This window comes from Cebidichthys violaceus, unplaced genomic scaffold (genome assembly GCF_023349555.1).
Source record: "Cebidichthys violaceus isolate CVI_PGR_0920_01 unplaced genomic scaffold, fCebVio1.0.p SCAF_13, whole genome shotgun sequence".
NCBI classification, from domain to species: Eukaryota; Metazoa; Chordata; class Actinopteri; order Perciformes; family Stichaeidae; genus Cebidichthys; species Cebidichthys violaceus.
In genome coordinates this window covers 12,111,723-12,131,177 of record NW_027176296.1, presented here as the reverse complement: position 1 = coordinate 12,131,177, position 19,455 = coordinate 12,111,723, and the positions used below count along the sequence as shown (strand labels likewise).

The window sequence follows — 19,455 nt, the reverse complement described above, 5'->3', positions numbered from 1 at the left end:
GTCCTTTGTATAACCATATATTTGGTATGGATGTAGTTCTGCTCAAAGCATTTAGCACAACACTAACAGATCCCACCACCAAAATCATAAACCTCTCAATCACTCAGTGCATGCTGGGAAGTCGGCTGCTGTTGTTCCAGCAGTGTTGGGCCGTCAGGGCCAGCAAAGCCTCTCTGCTGGCCTAGACAGAATCACAACGTTATAGCTATTTTATAATTTTATTATTTTTCATAAATACACTACATGTATTCTAAATATCTTTCCCATTAGCTTATTATCTCATTGCACAGCTAGTGTCTTTCTCAGTTGTGCTGCAGCCAGCGCTGCTTGTTTCAAGTAGCGCTTTTATCCAATCAGATTTATATTACAAACCAATTATTTATGAGTTGTAGATGAATAATAAGGTCATTTAAAAAGTGTAAGTAAATGATTCAGAGATTATTTAGATTTACATTAATGTGTTATTTATTTAGATAGACACTATAAATTATTTTATTAATCATCTACAACTCTTTAATAATTGGTTTGTAATATATATATAACTTAGTTTACAAATGGGAAATCCATAATTTATAAAGTATGAAAACACTTGATAAACAAGCTTATTAATCAAGAATAAAACATTTATAATTGTGTTTATGAATTGCATACTAATGAGTGTTAATGTAGGAACAATGCTTTATAAATGATGAATTAAGTGTTTGCTCATACTTAACTAATACTTCATAGCATGTAGTTATTATAAAGTGTTAGTGATTTCTTGACCCAGCTCTGTCAGCACTACAACGTACTGTCCTCAATCTGTCTGCTGTCACCTGTCTGTCTGTCTGTCTGTCTTGAAATTGCCAGTCGATCCTCATCTACCTGCATGCATGTCTTTCATTGTTGTTTAGCTGTGTCATGCTGACATATATTTGACATACTCCGCATACTTTAATGTTGTTTTTTTTGTTCCTAACAATTTAACATAATCTTGTCTCTTGTCCATGTTTCTATTTAACATAGTTATCCCTCATTTATTGGCTTTGTATGAGTTGTTTTATGAGCCTGTGTTGCATGTCTTATTTGTACTTGAAAGAGTGTCCTAAATGATATTCTCAATGATATATTGTTTGCTTTGTAAAGGGTAAATAATGCATTACTTTGTCATTGTAATCTTATATTCTGTTTTTAGGTTTACTTTGTAACATGTGCATGATTGTATTTCAACAGTAGAAATCGTGTCTTTTTTGTCTGTTAAATAACCTTTTTTTCTCTTGTTTTTTAATAAATAACAATAATAATAATCCAGACAATGGGATCCAATCTCAGCTGGGTCACTAAAAATAAAATCACGGGTTGATTAGTAAAGATTAGAGCAGTCGGCAGAGTTGCTTTTATGATTTAATTCATTTCAACATCATCTTCACATCTGGCCAATATTAATATAAAATAATATAAGAAATCTGTGTAAGAGTCCATCCAAAGCCCTATATAATGAGAGCTGTGGGTAAAGAGGCTGCCTGGCAGCAAGGTTGTCACCTCAACCTCAGTTAATCGACGACATCATGTCCTGCGATTACCGGCCAGTGTTCATCATTACCATGACTTTACTGTGTATGTCCATCTTTGGCACAGTTGGCTGCATGGTTTCAGTTCAGCGATGTGATGTCATGTGGTCTTCTATCACATGATGGTCCTGTGAATAATCAAGTCAGCTGTTCCTCTGGATGATTTTAGAAGAGATAATGTAGTGCCAAACTGCATATCTACTAAAACTACAACCAGATGACAATCAGTCTTATCTGGTAACAAACCAAAACAATTATTCTTTGTCCATCTTGCCTTAATTTCAGTGCTGTAGTTGAAAGCAGGTTAAGACTGGTCCTGTGGGAATGCGATGGGGTAGATTTGGCTGTAGTGATCCACATAGTGGACCTCTAGGCCCTCGCTGATGTAGTCGGGCAGGTCTGAGAAGTCCTTCCTATTCTCAGCTGGCATGATGATGCAGGTCACACCAGCACGACGGGCCTAATAGGGACAATAACATACAGTTTACTTGAGTAAAATATACACAGTAGTTGAAATATATTTCAAAATTACTTTTACAAAAACAACTATATTTTTGCCCTGACAGCAGTGGGATCTAAGGCTTGTAATGACAGTTTGTCAATTCATCTAACATGTTGGCCAACAGAAACATCTAAAGAAATGCTGGCCAGCGGATGTCAACTGAGAGTTTATAAAAATAAAAGGACTCTGAACTCCTGAGACACATAGTTTGGTCCAGTCTCTACTAATATGAGGTATCATAGAGCTCTGGGTGAACACAGACGGCTACAGTATTTGTTTCCTGATTCAACAACGGCAGGACGTCAGCGATGACCGGGGGAGCATCTCAACGCTGATAGGCTATCGCGCCACAGCGTCACGCGATTTTTTCCGCCACGGTTAAAATATTTCAACTCGCGATTGCCGATGGTCGCCAATTCGTGTCCCTCCAGTCTCATCGCGTCTGTGCATAGACTTTGTATGTAATCTACGTTTGGTGTGAACACACCTTTGGTCAGTCAGGGTCAGTGTGGTTGGGTCAATGTTAAGTCGCGGCAGCCCGTGCTTTCATCGGGCTCCACTCACTCTACCCATAGAGTCCAGTAGAGGGCTCTACCTGTGTGATTTACAACAAAGGTTACAATATTGTAACCCAGGTTCTATAAGCACAGGTGGATCCCTCTAGTAAGGAGGCACATTTTTTCAGAGGTCTTGTGATTGGAACAGTAAGTATCACCCATAGAGTCCAATAGAAGGCTCCTCCTGTGCTTATAGAACCTGGGTTACAAAATCGCAACCTTCTGTTTAACTCACACAGGCGGAGCCCTCTGCCAAAGGGGCCTACACTTATGCAAATTATCAGTGGACAAATGCATGCTCATGATTGGAGGAGAGTATTAGCCATACAGTTCTATAAAAGGCTCATATCGTAACCTCCGCCTCTGCTCGGCTGTCAGGCTCACACAGTAGAAGTCTGTTGGCAGGGCGCTGGGGATCGCTTCATCCCCAGTGATGACACCAGCCCCTTTCTGAAAAGTTCAGAGATTTTCAACTGGAAGCACTCAGAATGGCTGCACAAAAATGTGGAAGGCTTGGATTACTCTGAAAAAAAGATGCTGGGTACAACACTTTTTCTCCAGGCTACCTAATCCAAATGAAAAAAGCCGCTGACATAGATTAACACTATATGGATACTCATTCTCTAAAATTAGGATAACTGTTCAATGGGTTTGGGAAGGCTTTCATATTTTATATGTTCATATAAGTATACATCCAGATAATAGGGACCTCTTTTAATCTTCCCAAGATAATAGAGTCTGCAACAGGTGGACAGGTTGGCTCTCTCGGTGTGCATTTCTACCGCAGCGGAAAGCAACTACTGGTTCTAATTGGCCCGGAAAGTGAAAGTGGCTCATGGCTCCGGCCTTGTCTGCTTTCCAGCACCCTTCATCCGGCCTTCACCACATCTCGGGGCTGCAAACCTAGTGCTTGCTGCGCCCTCTCTCCCTGCAGGTAGTGACGGTGTCGCCTGTTCCCGGCATGCCTGTTAACCAGGAAAGACTGTCCTCAGTGCGTGGTCTGCGTTGATGCGACCCCCCCCCCCCCCCGCAGGGAAAAGACCCAGATCCAGCTGGTGACCCAGGTCGTATTGTTGTGCCCCCAGTGGGGAAAGGAGGTATGAGAGAACAAAAAACAGACTCCACAGAAGAGACTGTCCCTGCTGCAGTAAATTGAGAGATTCTCTAAAGGGAATCTGATGCTCGGAAACACTACCACTTCAGTCAACAAGGACTGCCAAAATCAACACAGGCTACAAGACAAGAAAGAAGAATGTTTGGAATAAAAAAAAAGACAGCAGAACCAGTCAGATTGGCTAAGATTAAACCCATATTAACAGATACTGATACTGAGATATCTGTGTTTGGGAATCATATTTATCTGTGTGTCTGTCTTGTACTCACAGCAATAGTTTTCTCTTTAATTCCGCCCACTGGCAGTATTTTGCCAGTCAGTGACACTTCACCAGTCATGGCAATGTTGTGGCGCACCGGCCGGTTGGTTGCCAGGGATAACAGAGCTGTGACAATGGTGCAGCCAGCGCTTGGTCCGTCTTTGGGTGTCGCCCCCTAGGAAAAAAAAGAGACGTTATTGACAAACAGAAACGAGCATTGCTACCAGCCACAGTGTATTTTTTGATACATCACAGGGAACATGAAAATGTATTTTGTCTTGCATACTATTAAGTAACTAGTAGGGATGCTTCCTGAAACTCTGTTCTAAACGTAAACTGGTTCTAAATTAGTAAAAAACGGGACTATTGATAAGGTCTGGGATTAGCGGTTCTTCAGAAGTTACGGAGTGAGAGCTCCTCGTCTCAAACCTCCTCTGTCTCTGTGCCTTTACACGAGGGGCGGAGTCATGCTTTACTCTGACACACACACACACACACACACACACACACACACACACACACACACACACACACACACACACACACACACACACACACACACACACACACACACACACACACACACACACACACACAGCGTGAGACACACATCATGGCAGAGACAAGAAAAAGATCCAAAGTGTGGCTACATTTTCCTCCTGTAGATGCTGAGAACTCTGTATTAAATACAATAAAACCTTTACAAGGAAGGGAGTTAATACCAGCAATATATCAAAAGATTTGGCAAACAAAAAGAGCATGAGGGTGCGGAAATGCTGAGTTTTCAACTGTTGGTCGGGCAGCCGTCCATCCTCGTCCACTTCAGGTAATGTTAGCGGTGAAATAAAAGCTACTCACTTTTGTAATTGTTTCGCTGCAAATTTACTTTTTTAATTCAGGAACTTCTTGTATTGCTGCTCAAGAAAGACTATTTGTTTACATACAAGAATAATATAGCACTGTTGATTCTTTTCCTTAATTGTCTGTTTTTCTCACAATCAAATATAAAAGAACCGATAAGAGTATAATGAACCGAAACCGATAAGCAGAATCAATAAGAGTACTCGTATTGATATAACCCTAAAAGAATAAGTCAAAGGAACAGATGAAGCAACAGTAATCAGGAAGTTACCTCAGGGACATGCAGGTGCAGGTGGGAGTTGACCAGGAAGTGATTTTCTGGGTCCTGGGTCATCAGGAAGGATCTGGCAAAGGTTGAAGCGATCTTTGCACTTTCCTTCATGACATCACCCAGCTGACCTGCAGAGGAGCACCAACACCTTTAACCTGCCCTATCCCTCCGAAACAATGCCGAAAATAACAAACAAAATGAATAAGGTACAGCTCCTCCACCATAAGGCTGATATGTATACATCTGGTCTACTTTGAAAGGTAAGAGGATAAGAAATAGGCATCTATTGTAATCAAACTAGACTATATTACCATTCCGGAGAAAATGGAGAAGCAATGAAGATTGAAGATTTTCATTTTATCCCAAAATACAAATTTTATAAATAAGAACGTATAAATAAATATTTAGTTGGTCTCAGTGGTTAATTAATATTCTCTATCTTCAGTTTCTGTTGAAAGTATCAGACTGGTGCTTGATAGTGTTTCATTAAACTCAGTTCATGGCCTTCCTGACTGACCTGTAACCTCCAGTGACCCCTCTAATTTAGGGTCCAATCCTCCAGAAGGGCGGCGTAGTGAAGTCTCGATGAACAACGTCGACCCTCCTACAAAGTGAACAAAATCCAGGCGGAGCTTCAGCATATCACATCTTTTATTGGTATTGGTTTGATTGTGTTTGATTGTGTTAGTGTGTGTGTGTGTGTGTGTGTGTGTGTGTGTGTGTGTGTGTGTGCGTGTCTCTCACCAAGAGAAGTCCATGCCAGCCCCATAACCACTCCTGGTGGGGTGACATCGTACATTCGATCCACTGTGAAAATAGGTTTACCCACATAGACCTGCAGGTTGTCGGGTGTAACAGTCACTGTGGTTTGTTCACCGCTGACAATACTGAATGCCACCTTACGGAACACCTGACAGACAGATGAAAAAGGGATTAAAGCAAAAAACACTGGAGGACGTGCTACTTTTTTCATGATGTATCTGTATCTATACTGTTATTTATCTATCTGTTACTGCTTCTTTTTGCACCTCTGGTCAGACGCTAAAACTGCATTTCGTTGTACTAGTACCTGTACTCTGTACAATGACAATAAAGTTGAATCTGAATCTGATCTACTTTCTGGCTTGACAGACTGTGCCATGAAAATGAGAAATAATGTCTTTGTCACAGTCCAGTTATTGGTTTCCAAATCAATATAAGGGACTTTAAGATATAAGTTTAGCAGGTGGTTAATTTCTGACCTATCTGCACACCAGTTATCTCTAAGTAGTAGTAGATTATACTGTATATTCAGGATGTAATGCTGATTAAGACTGAAATATTTGTACTGAGTAGTCTGACACGTGAGCTCTGGTTTAGTAAAGCCAAAACAGAGCTTTACAGTATTCTACCTTTTCAACTTGTTTCTGCAGGTTTCTGACTCCCGATTCCCTGCAGTACTGCCTGATAAGCAGACTGAGGGCATCAGATGAGATTGAGGCCTTCTCCTCAGTCAGACCACAGTGAGAGCGGAGCTGAGGGACCAGGTATTGCTGGTGAGACAGACAGAGAAATAGAAATTATTCAATAGCAAGGCATATTCATTTTTTACTTGTTAACAAAACTGTGAGAAAAACGATGCCACTATCATTACAAATGCACAACAATAACCATAATCCTTTTCAAGGTCAAAATACTTATAATATCACACCTCAGCAATAGCCAGTTTCTCCTGGGCAACATATCCAGACACATTGATCATCTCCATCCGGTCTCTGAGAGGCTCGGGGATGGTGTCAAGCACATTGGCCGTGCAGATAAACAAAACCTGTATTGGAACAGACAGATGCGTGGGGCTTTTTACAGTTTTCACTTGAAAAAATGTAAAAATGTCATTATCACCAATGTGGTAATGAACATAAGCAGCACACACTCCTACCTTTGACAGATCTACAGGAACATCCAGGTAGTGGTCGAGGAAGTTGGCGTTCTGTTCAGGGTCCAGAAGTTCCAGCAGAGCAGAGGATGGATCGCCCTGATAACCACGACCCATCTTATCCACCTGGTAACGACAAGTTAGTGAAAGACACATTATTATATACATAATATATAAGTTATTTACACATTATATATATATATATATACACACACACACACACACATACATACATATATATATATATATATATATATATAGATATGAAATGTTACTGATTTGGATTTATAAAAAAAAAAAAAAAATGTACAACTCAAGGAGCAGCACCATCACACTGACCTCGTCTATTAGCACCAAAGGGTTCTCCGTCTTGGTTTTCTTCAGGCACTGGATAATCTTCCCTGGCATTGCTCCAACATACGTTCTCCTGGACACACACACACACACACACACACACACACACACACACATAATCACATTTCAGTAAATCATGCCACCATATTTAATCAAGATGCAACTAAGAATGCCCGATATATGAAGTATGTGTGTAATGTAATTATCCCTATTTTCACAACATGGAATCAGTGCTGGCAGTTTATAAAACACCCGTTGAACAAGCAGAACAATAGCTCACTGCACCTTCCATCTACAACCGCTGTGTTTTACACAGCCATACCAAGCTTGTTATAACGATTGAACTCAATTAGCCACATAAAGGTTTAGTCTTCAAATTGGTTGAATGCACCTGCCAAATACCAGAGACAGAGCCCTGAATGTGAGCTGTCATAAGGTCCCTCACTAATGACGGCAGTATAGACTTCCAGACCTGTGTCCTTTGATCTCTGCCACATCGGTCATGCCTCCCACGCTGAACCTGTAGTACTGTCTGTTGAGGGCTCTGGCTATGGAGCGGGCAATGGAGGTCTTTCCTACACCTGGAGGGCCATAGAAACATAGGATCTTCCCCTGGGTGGAGCCACGCAGCTGGCTCACTGCTATAAATTCCTGCACAAAGACAGAGAGGAAGTCAAGTTCATTTTCACAAGAAAAAGCTCCACAGCTTTTGATGTGTGGATAGCTATATTTGAACATTCGTCATCATTTTGTATTTTTTGTGCTTTAAATGGTGTTTGAGTGTGTGCATATACTAACCAATATGCGCTTCTTTACATCATCCATTCCATAATGGTCTTCTTCTAGAACCTCTTTGGCTCTTTCTAGTGATACGTTCTCTTCACTGTTGGTACCCCAGGGCATGCTGGTCAGCCAGTCCAGGTAGTTACGGGTTACACTGAAACATAGAGAGGTTGTTTGTTTATGTTTGTTGTAGTGTAAAACACAACAGAAAGGATTGAAGCATCCTCAGTGGTAGAGTGAAGGACAGAACTCCATTGTAATCTCTCCTCTTGTCCAGAATAGACAGTGTTAGAGGAGAGGGTGCTGCTGTATATGTGAAGACATGTTTATCTGTTACTGTTTTAAATGCTGTCACTTTACAAAATATGAAATCCTGGGTCCTTGGACCCTCGCATCGGAAAAAAGGCAAGGGACAAAGCGAAACTCAGAAATAAATGCACATAAATGCCATTTATCACATTTATCACAATCTCTAGCTCTTTTAGAAACCCATTACATTTAGGAAAGCAGTAAATATAAATAAAATCCTCTATCTCTATTCCTTCTTTTGATACTTTAATGACTGCTTAATAAATAAGACATCAAAAAATGTCATTGAGCCAACAGCTTACTATTAATTCTGAGTACACAATATCAAACTGATTCTTAAGCTTCAGCTCTCAGTTCACTCTACAGGCCTTCACTTCCTCTGCTGCTAGGAAGGAACTTCCAGCTATCTATTGCAGGAAAGCAACCGGGGTGGATAAACTATACACTTATTGTTAAAGCTCCTTGGCTCATTCATTGCTGAACAAATTACAAATATCTTTTATGTCTCAATTTCTACTGGAATTATTGCTTCCTTCTATTTTGAATTGGGGCGACTGTGGCTCAGTGGTAGAGCGGGGGCATAGTTAATCTAGCTGCCATTGGCCTCCGGTACCATTGTTAAGAATCTCTGAGTAATCTAGCGGGACAAAAAATAAACAAGACCAACTTGAACTCTGAGGAGTGGTTGTCCAAAAGTCCCAGTTTGTTGAGTTCTTCGTTGATGACGTCCATTATGTGTTGTGGGACAGTCCTCTCTTTGAGTCTCTCTCTAAACTTCTCCTCGATAGCGTCTTTGTCCTCTTTTTCCAGACCTAGTTCCTGAAATCCCACAGCACACACAAATTGTACAGATGTTATCAAAATACTATCACCATTGCCGATCGTAATGCTATGACCTTACAGGGGCTTCTGCAAAACTTGGGGGGGGGAGATACAATATGGTAAATACTGGTGCTATTTTCAGATAAAACAATGCTACAACAAATACTACCTATGGCAGTGTTATATAATGGAACATGTGGCGGTTCAGATGTCTGTTGTGGTGGACTTGCTCATCATTCAGTCAGTCTAGAAGTTGCACTGGTGTAACATACAGTAAAAATAGGTTGCAAGTGTAAAAACAGTCTGTTCTACCTTCTTAATGATCTTGAGCTGCTCCTGTAGCAGGTACTTCCTGTGGGTCTGTTTGATCTTCTCCTCCACCTGAGAGCAGAGCAGGGACACAGATGAAGGACTGTGGGTGATTAGCAGAGCAGTGGCTCATACATGTTTGGTGATGACCTCCGACCTCTCGGCCCAGTCGCTGCTGCAGTTTGCTAAGCTCGTACTCCTTCTTCAGCAGAGACAGAGCCTTGTAGAGACGCTTCGGGATCTGCAGAGACACACAGCAATGGGTTTCAAAAGGCCTGCACACTTTCAACTCATTAATAGAAGAATTTAATATGAAGATTTATGAACAAGTATAACATGTATATAGAAAAGCTGTGGGAAGCATCTGTGTTAGGTTCTTTAAGAAAAGTGCATTTGCCAAATCAACCACTTATTCCCCATCATTGTAACCAAACATATTGTCTTTTATTGTGAAATGGTTGATGGGGTAAAACACTTGACTGTGCTTCACACCAACCGTAGTTACTGTGGGTGTTTCCTTCCTAATCTGCCTCAGGGGGCAGCAATAATCCCGTTCCAACTTTCCTCATCAGAATGAAAAGATGCCGTCCCAGTACTTGGGAAAGCCACACAAAGTTGAGTGTATAATTAATCTGAATAGTTTTTCAGATATATAATTTATCTGAAAAGAATAACAGTATGTTTCATTTTAAAAGAAAAGACATGAAGGATCAGGACTACCTGTTTGGTTTGGCAAATGATCAACTTCCCCGCTGCTGGTACAGAGCAGCACAGAGCCAGAGCTTTAACATACTATAGGAATCATCCAGGACTGTCTCCCACAGAGTGGACAAAACAGTGCTGAACAGGCCTTTAAGCATGGAGACGACTCACATTGATCTCTTCCAGGACGTCTTGTAGCTCCTGTGACTCTGCTCCTGTCAGAGCTGCTCCCATGTCGCTGAGGTAGATGGGATTATCAACCACTCTCTGACCTGCCTGCATCATCTGGAGGACCGACTCTCTGACGGACGGACACACACACACACACACACACACACACACACACACACATTTCACAGCACTTTCTTTTTCCACTATAAATTCAACTAAAAAGAGTAGAAGGAACTACTTCTAGTCGCTGACAGCTTATTTAGGTGCTGCCTTTATGAATCACATCAACTTTCAGCAGATTGTGAGCAAAAGAGAATGAATTCTGCAAGGAGACTTGTAAAGTAGATCAGAGGGGAAAAGCTCAGTGTGGATGGAGGAATGTGCAGGTCTGTAGAGCCTAAAGAGGGAATGAGGCGAGTGAACTTTATAAAACAAAGCTAACTCCAGGTTCAGCTCATCATTTACTGTTTTCTGTTACAAACTGTGACGTCAGCAGCAAACGTGTCTAAAAGAAAAAGATCCTTTTTGAAAATGACTCTGATGACTTTAGATTAGAATCTTTACATATTGCACACTATATGATTTTATCTGCTGGCTGTCAACACCAACTGACCCAGACTGGAACAGACCTGGTCCAACTTGGTCCCATATCATATTCATAAGCAGCTCAACAGTCCTATGTGGGTCCCTGCCTTTAGCCTGTTTCCTATAGGGCCACAGCCAAAAAGGACAAGGACATTTTTTTGTAATTCATTTCAGATGCTCAATCTAATTTAAAAAATGTTTTGTTTAAAAGTAGATTGGTGTCCAATGCTGTATTTCATGAATGTGCACAGGTCTGACCTGATCTCCAGTCATGTAGTGATCAGTTAAATAAAATATATAATGAAGAAGATGAAAAGCTTTAACCCTTCAAATGAAGGGTCTTACACAGATGCAAACACTATATAAAATATATATATTTGTTAACACAAAGCGAGCAGTTGTCAAACATTTCTATATTTCTTTACAACCGTTAATGCAGATCTATAGCCTAGCATAGGTCTGCATCGTGCAGATATAAGCTGACAGCACGAAGAATAGTGGAAGTAAAAACCTGAACAAATATGTGATGATAGTACAGATTGTGACAGATGACTGACTACCGTGGCAGGACTGACCTGTAGAGGGGGTTCAGTGCAATGATGTCCCTGATGGTCTTCACTATCTCTGCTGTCAGCGCCTGCAAAACAAACACATTACAGAGAATCAAGTATTTAGACGTTTCCGTTTTAGTAAGACCATCTGCTTTATGACATCTGCCACAAAATCAGAAATGAATGAAAATCACTTGATGAAATTTACCATTGTACCGCTGCCTACTGTTCATTACATGTGTGTGTGTGTGTGTGTGTGTGTGTGTGTGTGTGTGTGTGTGTGTGTGTGTGTGTGTGTGTGTGTGTGTGTGTGTGTGTGTGTGTGTGTTTGTACCTTGACCTCCTCTGTGACTGTGAACTGTTCATGTTGAATGTTGTCCACTTCTACCATCAGGATGTTGGAGGATGGCAGAGGCTGAAGCTCTGGACTCAGGTCTGCTTCAGAAATCTGACCAACAACAACCGAGTTAAATCAGCATGGAAATAAATATAACCCACAAATACCAAATACTTCATCTCCCATATATATATATATATATATATATATATATATATATATATATAGATATAGATAATTTACCGGGATATATATAATTTTATCTATTAGTTTTATCTTTAGTTAGGGTTAGGATTAATAATAATAAAATACATAGGAAAAGCACAGTGGTGCAGATGTGAAAGTTGACAGACTAAACTGCATTTAATAACCGCTGTTAAGCATGTGGACCACAGAGTAATTATTGACCACCACAGTGTGAAATAAAGTTTTACTGCCGATCGTTGTCGGCCGATATCCAGTAAAAATATTTGAATGGGAGATGGGCATTAACGCTTCACCAATCCCTGATAAAGCTACATTGTGAACAACAAATCTGTGTTGAAATCGACAGGAGAGCTGCTAACGTTGGCAGCATCGGAGCTAACAGCTAATGTACGCAGGGTTGCCAGGTCAGAGTGACTGTTTCCAGCCAAATTACAACTAAAAACCACCTCCATTCAATAAAAACCAGCCCAAATCATAACCTGGCAAAAAAAGTGGAAAACATTAAAACCATTCGGTACACATTAGAAAACACTTCATGAGCAAACAAAGCTTCATATTTGAATCAAATAACACAAAGATAAAATATTAGATAAATAGGCTATCGCAACCCACAAAGAGTGGAGTTAGAAAACAAAAGACACAAATTCCCTTGTCAATGTAAAGAAAGATAACCTCATGGTAAGTATATCCTCCGTTATCCCTAACGATTGAATACAACTCATGTCAATCCAATATCTATCAAATTAAATAAGTCAATAACATGAGTGAGTGGACATAAGTTTTTCACCATACATTGACAGCTTGTTTGGTAATATTGTTTTCACAATATTTTGAAAACCCGTCAAATGATGACAAAATCATCACACATTTCATCCACCAGCCCAATTTAATTAAAAGAAGCATTTCAAAAATCTAGCGTACTAGCTAGTTCCTCAAGAGTACCAACCCTAGCTTTCACTTACTAGTTAGGCTACTTTATAAATACTTATGAAACATATACTGAATAAACTACGATGTATTATTAAGTAGTATTTAGCCTAATTATGAAATATATTAAGTAGGTAAAATGAGCTCCACCACTACCAGACATTAATGCATTCATTATTATTATTATAATCCAATGATATAAGCCTAATATAAATGTATTATTTATAATGGGCCATCCTGCATAAGGTATATACTTTCACTTTCCGAACAACCACCATGCTGCAGACGGCCAGCCAGCCCACCTGTTTTCAAGTGTTAAAATATTTCTATACATTTACTATTAAACTGTGGCAGGACAAAACAGACGTTGATAGGCCACCACAGCACAGGTCACTCATGGAAAACATCATTGAACATCATTAACCGAACACTGTGAGTAACACTTCTTCTTCCAATCAGCAAGCCTTCGCCCGCTGAACATTTGTCATAATCATAAGTATATTTTATACAACATTTCATTAAAATGTGAGTGTAAAGGTAGGTAGCTCAGACACGTAATGATGCTACTATCATGCAACCTACGGGGGAGGTGAAGTTGAAGCGGCCTGGATCTATTTAATCATTATTAATAACTTACAGAAACATTGTGTGCATTAGTCCTTCTCTCTCTCATATACAGCAACACAGCGCTCAGTTGGACGTGCCTGGGAAACCCTCTAAAGGGAGGCGTCCAGGAGGCATCAGGATTAGATTCCTGCACCACCTCAGCTTGAAGCAAAGGAGCAGCGGCTCTACTTCTAGCTCCCTCAGGAGATCTGAGCTCTGAGCCCAGCCACCCTATGAAGACAGCTCAATTTGGGAGCTTGCTTCTGTAACGTCATTCTTTTGGTCACTACCCAAAAGCCCATGACCATAGGAGAGGCTCGGAATGCAAACAGGTAAATAGAGAGCATTACCTTCATGCTCAGCTCTCTCTCCACCATAATGGCCTGGTACAACGTCTGCAGCACTGCTGATGCCGCTCAGAACTGCCCGTCCATCTCACGCTACATTTTACCATTTTTGTGAACAAGACCCAGAGATACTTGAACTCCACTGAGTTGATTGGGGCAGTGACTCACTCCCAATCTGGAGGGTGCAATCCATGGTTTTCCGGCGGAGAACCACGGCCTCAGACTTTGACTCTCAACCTGACCGCCCCAGTGCGAACAGAGACGCAATTCTGAGAACCTCAAAACAGACTCAAAGTAGCTCCAGGTTTTCTGCGAGTCTATTAGTTTGTGATAATTTGATTACACACAACTTTATTTAGAAATATCCACCATGTGAGCATAGGGTCCTTCTATAACACAGGGCCTCAAAATCAGCAAGCAATGCAGGACCTGGGACCAGGTTCACAGGTGACATTAGTGAACCTGGTACTTACGTGGGCCACTGGGGATCTGAGGCCAAGGGCAGTTGCCCATTTTGTCTTTTTGCTATTCCCAACCTGAGTTCTGCCTTTTGATTTGGTCATTCACTTAGTGGCCCAATGTTCATTGACTAAATATACCTAAAAAAGTGCCCAAAGCCCAATGTGTGCTGACTCACTACCAACCCTGAAGAAATACATTCATGGCCTCACGGTTTTTCTAACTTGATGGACGGTCCAAAATATGGCAAAAGTGTTGACTGGCCGCATGAACTGCTTAAATGTTTGTCTGAGAGCCACATACTGAAAGCATGTGTGGAAGGCTACAGATGTGGCATGTGAGGGTCATGTTACAGACCTTGTCCTCAGCTTGCTCCATCACAGAACCTGGTTGGTCCTTGCGGCTGCGTTTGGCTTTGCGTCTCGATGGAGGTTTGGGTTGGGACTCTGACTCAGACTCTGACAACACAGGGGACGGCGCTGCCTCCTCAGGCTCCATCTCCAGCTGTCTTGTGATCCGGATCCTGACAGACCAGAGTGTAGCAGTATCGTATATAGTGGAGGTCTACACAATGCACATGCAACTGTGTGCCAAGGGGAAGCAAAGTCTACACATTTTCATTCCACCCAACCACTATGCCGTTTACCCAAAAGCAGCAGTAGTGTCTCTAACCTGCGGTGTCCCATGACGATCATCCTCAGCTTGTCTCCCAGGTCCTGCATCTCATGAATTTGAACAAAGGTCCCTGTAGAATAGACGGCATCTAGAGACTCCACCACATCTGACTCGTCACTGCAAGAGATGGAAACAGTCATTACTGCCAACACACAGACATAAATAGAAGGCAACATGTCCAGTTCTTAGCACATTTCCCTGATTACTGCAGTCATTGATTAGTATTGACACACTGCCTTAAAGTATATCACATCAGATACAACTGATAATAATTAAAACTGGTCCGCAGACCAAATAGCATCAAACAAGTCCGTACTCTGTCGTGTAGACCAATATTAAGTGAAAAATAGGACCTCTAATAAATTGATACACAAACGCCAAATATCAATCTTTTATTATATAAACTATTAATATTGCAGTTAGGGAAGTTGGGATTAACTGTGATTAATCACATTCTTATGTCATGTTTCATACCATAACTACTACTTACTAAGAACATTCTCTTGCGTTCAACACTAATTTCTTCCATTTCATGTTGTCATATACATAGACATGACTGTTTGTGTGTTCACAATATATGTCACTAAATCATATACACACACACGTGGACAAAATTGCTGGTACCCTTCCGTTAAAGAAAGAAAGAAAGAAAAACCCACAATGGTCACTGAAATAAACTGACAAAAGCAATAATAAATAAAAATGTACTGAAAATTAGCGAATGAAAATCAGACATTGCTTTTGAATTGTGGTTCAACAGAATCATTTTAAAAAACAAACTAATGAAAATGGCCTGGACAAAAATTATGGTACCTCTAACTTAATATTTTGTTGCACAACCTTTTGAGGCAATCACTGCAGCGATTTCTGTAACTCTCAATGAGACGTCTGCACCTGTCAACAGGTATTTTGGCCCACTCCTCGTGAGCAAACTGCTCCAGCTGTCTCGGTTTGAAGGGTGCCTTCTCCAGACTGCATGTTTCAGCTCCTTCCACAGATGTTCAATAGGATTTAGATCAGGGCTCATAGAAGGCCACTTCAGAATAGTCCAATGTTGCTCTTAGCTCTTAGCCATTCTTGGGTGTTTTTAGCTGTGTGTTTTGGGTCATTATCCTATTGGAGGACAAATGACCTGCGACTGAGACCAAGCTTTCTGACACCGGGCAGCACACTTCACTCCAGCAAATGGAGCGAAAGCTCAGCTTATCATACAAAATTAAATGTGAAGATTTTTTATCAATAAAAATACAATATTTTATCATGTGTGGTTTTATGCAAATCCCCACTATAGATGACTTAAAAAAAGTAAAAGGAAACAGTTGATGATAATAAATATTTTAGTCCATTATAGGCCAAATAGAAATATTCTGGTTAATAGACTTATCAGACTTACTGATCATCTCTCTTCAGGAAGACTCCAGCATACGGCTGAGCCAGACGAACCTTCCTCCTCAACAGCTCCATCAGCGCCTTGTTCTTTACCTGACAGAAAGAAAGACAGACGTCACACACACACTCAGCACTTGAAAACACATTAAATACATTGTATTTAACGTATGTAACATTTGGTAATCCTTCTAAAAAGGAAAGGAACTTTCGGGTCATTCTAGTAATCGTCTGGGAAATCACCCAACAGGAGTTTTGAGAATCTCTTGATTAAATAAAGCACCAAATGGAGTTAGTACATGTAACCAATCAGTTATCAGTGCTGAAGCTAACGGGCTGACAGATGTCACACATCTGCAGAGTCTGAGGAATTGTAGAACAGTCCAGATAAAAGAATTGGCAGACAATAGTCTCTTTAGTCCTAAAGATTAAGGTATTTCTAATACACAGCTAATTTAGGTTGTGTCTTAAATATCTTTTGCACTATACGTGTCCATATTTGATGAAACTATGTGTAGAATTTTAAAGAATTATCCAAACCTGAGCTGAGATAACCCTGGTGACCTCACTGTGACATGTGATGGCTGTGGGTCGTCCACTAAATAAAAAATAAGCGGTTTGATGCCCAGCTCCTCCAGCCCACATGTCAATGTGTCCATCATGTGTGTCTGTGTGTGTGTGTGTGTGTGTGTGTGTGTGTGTGTGTGTGTGTGTGTGTGTGTGAGAGAGAGAGAGAGAGAGAGAGAGAGAATCAGCATTAAATTAGCAGGTTGCAGGTTCTGTCATCACTTTATGCACTTCCTGTGGTCTGAAGACCAGAAATGCGCCATGTAAATTAAAGTCCATTCCCCATCCACTTACATCGTCAGGACTAGTTCATTACCATGTGTTGACTCAGTGGAATGCCCCTTTAACTGTGCTTCATAGAGAATATGTCCCAGCTGTCTACAGAGCAGTACAGGGGTGTGTTGCAGTTTTAGGTAAATTGTTTTCCTGAGTGCTGAAGAAGAACCCAGCTTCAAACTGCAATTGAACTCAAAGCTTCTATAGGGACAGTACAACACACGATGACGGCCTTGTCTTCAACAACAAGTGGTGAGCAGTAGATCGAGCTGAAACCGGTAGGACACACAGCGATCTCTCACTGCAAAGACAACAAACAGCGCTGCTGTGTGGTTGCATCATCCGCGTGTCCTTGAAGGCAACGCAAGCATCATCCTCACCTCTATGATCTTGATGAAGCGGGGGAACACTGGGTTCCTGCTCACAGCGATCAGCGGCACATTAGGAAACACCTCTGGGACCATCATGGGGGTGAGGGCGGTCATCTGGGGTCCATAGGGCACCCCCCCATCTCCCCCAGACTCTTCTCCCCCAGAGCTCGCACTGTCCCCGCCGTCCTCCCCCGAGAAGCCCGCGCCGCCTGCCCGGTTCCCGAACATTCTGTCCTGAATCATATAGGGTCGAGAGGTCGGTGTGAGGAAATCGGTTTGGCCACGGAGAACGACCCCGACCCGCATCCACCGGTGACGGGTGACGGTCAGCCTGCAGCCCGCTGTCATTGCTGTGCTGACCGGAACGTTAGAGAAGGACTGTGGAGGCTGGAGCCGGCTCAGGGCTGATGTGTCGGTCACGAAGGGGCGGCTGTTGCCGGTCCTGAAGACCCCGGACCAGTTTAGTGTTACAGCCAGAGCTGACTTTCTGTGCAGGTGTCTAGCAGCGAAGATCATCTTGGCGCACGTCGCCATTTCTGGAGCTTTCTGTTTTTACAGCATCAGCATGTGACCGACCTACTTCCGTCAGCGTTTGATGACGTATTGCTCCAACGTAATGGCTGATAGGCTCGTTTGAGGGTTTTTTTTTGTTTTTTTTATTCAACAATCGCACATGTACAATTTCACAAATTGTCAGTAAGAAACGGCAAAATACAGACATTTAAACTATCATTCCAGGGGGGCAACCGCAGAGAATGAAAAATATAGACAGAAATAAAAGCAGAAAAAAAGAAAAAAAAGTAAATAAATAATATAAAGAGAAAAAGGGGACACTAAGGCACACACTCTGATTGTGTAATTACAAATATATCACAGGCAATGCATGCCGTTACTGTTCTTATGGCCTTTTTGTTGGAACAGCATTTAAGTATTTTTAAATACATTTCAAACTCTTTATAAAAAAACACAAAAAAATGGGTCTGGCTTGTAAACTTACTTATGAATATAGAATTTGGCAAAGTTAAATAATAAACTCATGATATACGCCCTTTCCTCAAAAATTCTGCCATAGCTAAAGAATCCAAATAGAACATGTAGAAAACATTACCAATACATTTTGAGACATTTTCCCATAACTTTTTAGAGTACTGGCAATGCCAAAAAAGATGAGGCACAGTTTCAGGTTGAGCTGTGCAAAAAGTACAATATATATATCTAAATCTTTCTTAAATTTCTTGAGAACATGCTTTGCGGTGTACAACTTAAATTTGTGTATAATCTTAAAGCAGACCTCTCTAATCTTAATCGCAATACAATATGTATGGGGCAATGACTACACTTTTATCCAAGGAATATTCTTAGCAAAGTTATTCCAATATGTAATGACATTAGCTTTTGAGACAACTTCACACTGAAAAAGAGAGCGAACCGCTCAGTTATTGTTATTCTTACAGAATGGTGAGAAACAAATGTTACCACAAGGGGTGTCAACAGTATTAACCAAAGAAACATCAGCTGACAAACCCTGACACAAAGTCGCAACCATGAGGAACAGCTGTCATTACCAAAGCATATTCCTTAACTGAGTAAGTAAAGTAATGTAAAATGAAATCATCAGGTCATTATATAACCTTCAGGGTCAATTCGCTGACTCCCCAAAAAAATGTTTCTGTCAAATGTGG

General features: G+C 41.1%; 1 protein-coding gene across 1 annotated transcript; it reads right to left on the bottom strand.

Annotated features, from left to right (window-relative positions):
* Window positions 1-1,370: 1,370 nt before the first annotated feature.
* lonp1 (lon peptidase 1, mitochondrial) lies at window positions 1,371-18,334 on the bottom strand. The gene is given in 21 exon segments (XM_068707764.1): window positions 1,371-2,010; window positions 3,993-4,157; window positions 5,115-5,242; window positions 5,632-5,718; window positions 5,859-6,024; window positions 6,506-6,646; window positions 6,805-6,921; window positions 7,033-7,155; window positions 7,369-7,456; window positions 7,856-8,034; window positions 8,182-8,320; window positions 9,143-9,294; window positions 9,610-9,678; window positions 9,764-9,847; window positions 10,480-10,609; window positions 11,640-11,701; window positions 11,950-12,063; window positions 14,856-15,021; window positions 15,171-15,290; window positions 16,567-16,655; window positions 17,783-18,334. Coding segments are annotated over 21 exon segments (3,027 nt in total). The 3' UTR covers window positions 1,371-1,854.
* Between the last annotated feature and the right edge of the window lie 1,121 nt (window positions 18,335-19,455).